The following is a 5000-nucleotide window of genomic DNA, read 5'->3' as shown; positions in this document are numbered from 1 at the left end:
ATTGATGGAATATTGAGTTGTTTTTTTATGCACGGTTCACTCGTTCTGGTAAACCAAGAAGAGCACAAGCCTTTTTCGGCTTAGATTCGTAGAGGAACCTGCTTCTCTCACGAGATATTGTGAAACTGCTCTTCTTTTGGTCACATTTGTTATTTTAGAGAATAATATGCAACTACAATTTGCAACGTGCTCGAGGCTCGAACGTTGTGTGGCAAGCGTTCAGTCCGAGCGACGACTTCCCGCATTTCGGCCGCGCGAGAGTTGGGACGAAAACTAAATTTCAAGGACGGGTGGGAGTGGGGCCAACTAGAGGGAAAATCTTCGCTGATACGGGAACATTTTCGGCTCAGGTTCTTGGAGAAACCAGCTGCTTTTGCGCGAGAGACTGAAATTACTTGTGCGATAAATGCTAGCCTTGAAAACTCTCCTTTAACTAAACATCTCATATTAACCCTCACAGCCCGCCCCACCTGTATGAATATATATCTTTTATACTAGTAATAGTTTTCACTACAACTGGCCCCGCCTAAGATGGATGACTGTTGAGGTTATTTCTAAGGTTCGACTGTAATATGTGCTGCACATTGTGATGTCTTAATATTCTTCTGCATGTAATTAGGCAGGTAAATGAGAGTGATATATGCAAGTAATGGATGGGCAATAACAAATAGCATTTATTTTCAATTTCCGTCAACGTTTATTTGATACGCCATCAATTGAAAAGCAATTTACATAATTATTGAAAATGCCTCGAAAATATGATAGTAAAACAGGAACATTTAATGACTAGAAGGCAACATTTCGTCGTCATCTTTTTGGTCCACGCGGTTCTTTCCAAGGTACCTTGAAATACCATAAAATAAGAACAAAACTCGGATATTATATTCGGATCGCTGATTATTGTTATCTGTGAATAAAAGTTGTAAAAATGATCGAAGATTGTTTGAAAATGTTGATACTGAGACTATGCTTTTACTTTCAGAGGTTGTGTCTAGCAGTTTGTAGCCGAGACATCTGTCGCCCCTGTTTTTGATTTCATGTGACAAATCGTCGTACCTGTTTATGACTTGTGCATGAAAAATCGATTTGTGACCCAAGCAATATGATTTTCTATCACATACTGTAATCTTTCATTTTCAAAGTGAAAGAATAGCTGTAAATATTCCAAAATTACTCACCTTCAATCGCTATGCTGAACCTTTGATATCGATCCTTGTGACTTTCCGCCTTGTGAGTCAAGTTACCCAGAACACCTCGCAAACTCGGTGAACAATACCGATGCCACCTTGCGCGCCCTGTTAAGCAATACCGATACCACCTTGCGTGCTCGGTTGAGCAAATCGAGATTGCTTTCCCCTATACGATATCTACCAATTTACATATTAATTTACATATTTTCCCTTTTTACTAGGGGGCTTCTAGGTTGCCTCCTCCAAAACCCTTCGGGGCCAATCATCTTAAACCTGTAATATAGTTCTAATCTGTTAATTAATTTATTTCATTTCAAGTTTAATCATGTTACTCCCTCAACTTGTTTTCTACGGAGATATTAGCAATTTTTACTATCTTTAAATTCGAGACAAAATAAAGTCATTGCATTGTATTATATTGCATATACATGTAACAGAGGATCTTTGTAATCGAAACGTGTTTTACAAGTAGAAAATATCGTGGATTTTTTTAAACTTACGAAGTATATGTACTGATCAAAATACGTTTCTGTAAGATATTTAGAATTCAATTTTGATTTTTGAATTAGTCAACATAAATTTTTGGCATTTTTGACGAGCAAAATTCAAATCTCGGCTGGTATCTGATCGCCGATGCTTATTTTCCTTTCGTAAACAAGCGATACCATTCTTAGTAACCAGGCCTTTTTATTCGGTTAGCTTTCAATACATTTTTAGGGTTAGCTTCAATTAAATGCTTTAAGATTGCCAACGTGAAGCCGTTGTTTCGGTAGTGTAGAGGTTAAGTGCACTTGCTATTAAGCCTTTGAACCAAGTTTGATATCGTTTGAACAATTTTTTTCAAAGGTTTTTTCTCCGTTTTTTTTATTCTAAGGGAAATACGCTGCTAATCTAGTCCTAGATTAAGTAATTTTTCGTCATTTGTAAACGACAAACTTAAAAGTGAAATTTGTCTCGTCCAAATGGCATCGCTTGTTTACGAAAGGGAAAATTGCATTGCCGATTGGTGTTTACGGCTTTCGAACAACTCGATTGGAGACGATGTTGACCATCGATATCATCGTGAATTGCCGTAGCTCGATTTTAGTTTTGTAAATGTCTTGGACAGAAGTTTGCTTATTGTATAGTTTGTTTTCATTGCAATCTTGCAATAGGTCTTATCATACGGCGGCCATGTTGAGTCTCGAGGGATTGAAAACTTTTGTTTTTGTGCACCGAAACTCGTTCCCAAACACTTCAACTCGAGACTCGGGGTACGAAATCAATTATCTATGGGCAATATGGCCGCCGCGCGAGTAAGGCCCATAAACTAACATTCACGGGAGAATGAATCCTGGCCGTAATTGAGTGTAATTGCTTCAATGAACGCAAGCAAAACAGAAATGTGCCAGATCAATTTTTTTTTTATCCCAAACGTTTTGGTAATCCAGTTCTTGTGCTATTGTCTGGTTACATCTGTGATGAAGGTCTTGGCTTCTTTACAGAACTGACAAGACTGGACAGCCCCCACGGTGGTGTTTTTTTATCCCTTCACTAAATATCTAGTTGTATAACTCGCGAAAACGTTTTTGGTTAAGTGCAATTTGATATTTTGTTTTCTTAGTGAGTCGAATTTAACAAATTGTCGTGGTCTAAATTTCAGACCAGGCTACGGAAGCTGTGAAGACCGTAGTAGTGGGTAAGTCAAATATCAATTATATTGTTCCCTTTATTCGTGATCTTCAAGTTCTTCCACTTAATGTATGTACTGGTCTGGTTTTCAATTTTTCTTCCCTTAACTTTTTCCTTTGGAGAAAAACACAGATAAAGCTCAGCGACCAGACTCTTTGATTACAAGTTCTCGTAACTTCTCTTTTCCAATATCATAAGTTCATTCTGGTGCCATAACAAACACACTTTTTGAAGCACCTTGTCGATTTCACAGTATGGAAGTTAACCAACGAGAGCGATTACGGTCGAAATCGTCGTCAAAAAATGAAATTTACTCAGTTGCACGCATTGTGCTTATCACTTCCCGCCTAGTATGCCACCGTTTCCGCACAAATTCCATTGTCCCTTGTTTGCGTTCGTTTCAAATATGTGTTTTTTAGGCTCCGTGCAAAGTTGGGTGTTACACTTTGCGTCCGTTTCCCACTCGGCTGCATTTTGTTGCGTGTTGTTGGGAGTTGTTTGAAACTGGTTAAACTTTTGAGCCAACAACTCCCAACATTTCTTTTGTTCCATGATCGCCGAAGCGTAACGCAACAATGTTGGATCCGTTTGCTTCCCAAAATACACTGCACGCCCTTAAATTGTCGGGAGTTTATGCATCCGTTTGCACACCACCGCCAACACTGTCATCCCACATCTGCCGAACCTTCTCCTTCCAGCAATGTTGGGAGTGGTCGCGCCCGTTTGCACGGAGTCTTGATCCTGTCACGTTATTGTAATTCAAATGAAAAACGCAGGTACATTGTGGGCTGCCTCATCCCATAGAAAACTAAGGGGATCAAGTAGTAGTAGTAGAAAAGAGAAAGTGATTTTTTTTTGCCCATCGTCGTCCGCGTTCCCGTGATAGCGCAGCCGAGCAGTAGGAAGAGGTTCTCCTGATCTTTGAGATTCTGACTCTTTTCTTTCGATAATCTTCTAGCTCCAGCATCTAGTTTATACTCAGCAGTTAAACAGCTTGGAGAACAGATTGTTGGAGGTGAGTATTCTTTTCTTAGGACATGCTAACCACCCTAAGGCTTCCTAGAAATCAGTTTACGGGCTGAATTATACGATGGGCGCAGTTCAACGAGATCCTTTTTTTTTTGTTAATACCCCTAGGAATGATACAGTAAACAACTAACAAAATCAACTCACTCCGGAAATCTATCCTTGGTCACGTTGGTGTACAGTTGTATGGCGAGTGTTCCTGCCAATGCGCACCAACCCCTCTCCCCACATAACCAGCTTTGTAAAAACTGACTGTCTGGTACCTAGTGGGATATTGACTGCCTTATGTTTTATTTAAAAGACTTGTCTTGTTGACTATTATTGTAAGGATCTTTTGATTTTATCCACAACAAAAACATGCTCAATATAGACGATACATCATTATAAATTATGGTGAGCCGTTCGCTGCTGATTTGGTCAGGGAAGAGTTTTACTGGATTTTGTCACGTCTCCATGGTACATGAGATCTAAGGAGATTGTGGCTCAAAAATGTAAAAAGTAAGAATTCCTTGTGTCTTACCTAATGCCATTTTTTATAAAAGTGTACGTTCAGGCGTAGCCACTCTTTTGTTGTTGCAAAGGGTTGTTTTGGAAGCGTTCTTAGAGAAATAATCAATCTCTTATAACATTTAGTGGTTTGACATATATTCAACAATTATTCGCCGAAGGTGAGGTAAATAAAAACCGAAACAAAGTCGAAAACCATTTAGGTGATTATCCCGTAATATTCACCTCAAGTGCAACCAATCAGGTCAGAGAATTTTCATTAATGAAATATGTAGTTACACTAATCACGGATATTTTGCTTAGTACTCGCATTTTCCTCGCTTCTTTAGAGCTCCAAAAAATTGTACGCAGTCCGCAAAAGATCCTCTCGTAAATAGAGGTTACAGGTAAAAGCAGCAAGGGAGGCAATGCATTTTATGATGTTGAGACAACGAGTTTCGGTAACAAAAATTTCTTACAATTTATTTAAAGAAAAGGCTGCTCCAATGCTAACATTGATCTAAACTTCAACTATTCAGTGGAAATTTACATCATGTTGTTCCATTCTGTTCGCAATCATTACAGGTTTGAAGATGGTCTGTAAATTCACCACACTCGGTGGGGTTT

General features: G+C 38.9%; 1 protein-coding gene across 1 annotated transcript in view; it reads left to right on the top strand.

Moving 5' to 3' along the window:
* The window catches only part of LOC138042845 (uncharacterized), a 15564-nt gene that overhangs the window by 779 nt on the left and 9785 nt on the right, over positions 1-5000 (top strand). The window contains exons 2-4 of the mRNA XM_068888879.1: positions 2833-2868; positions 3820-3876; positions 4959-5000. The exon at positions 4959-5000 is cut by the window's right edge and continues 342 nt beyond it. Coding sequence (XP_068744980.1) covers positions 2833-2868; positions 3820-3876; positions 4959-5000 — 135 coding nt within the window. The remainder of the gene's footprint in view (positions 1-2832; positions 2869-3819; positions 3877-4958) is intronic.

Source organism: Montipora capricornis, chromosome 3 (genome assembly GCF_036669925.1).
Source record: "Montipora capricornis isolate CH-2021 chromosome 3, ASM3666992v2, whole genome shotgun sequence".
NCBI lineage: Eukaryota > Metazoa > Cnidaria > Anthozoa > Scleractinia > Acroporidae > Montipora > Montipora capricornis.
The sequence above is the reverse complement of the archived record's forward strand: the minus strand, read 5'-3'. Positions and strand labels throughout refer to the sequence as shown.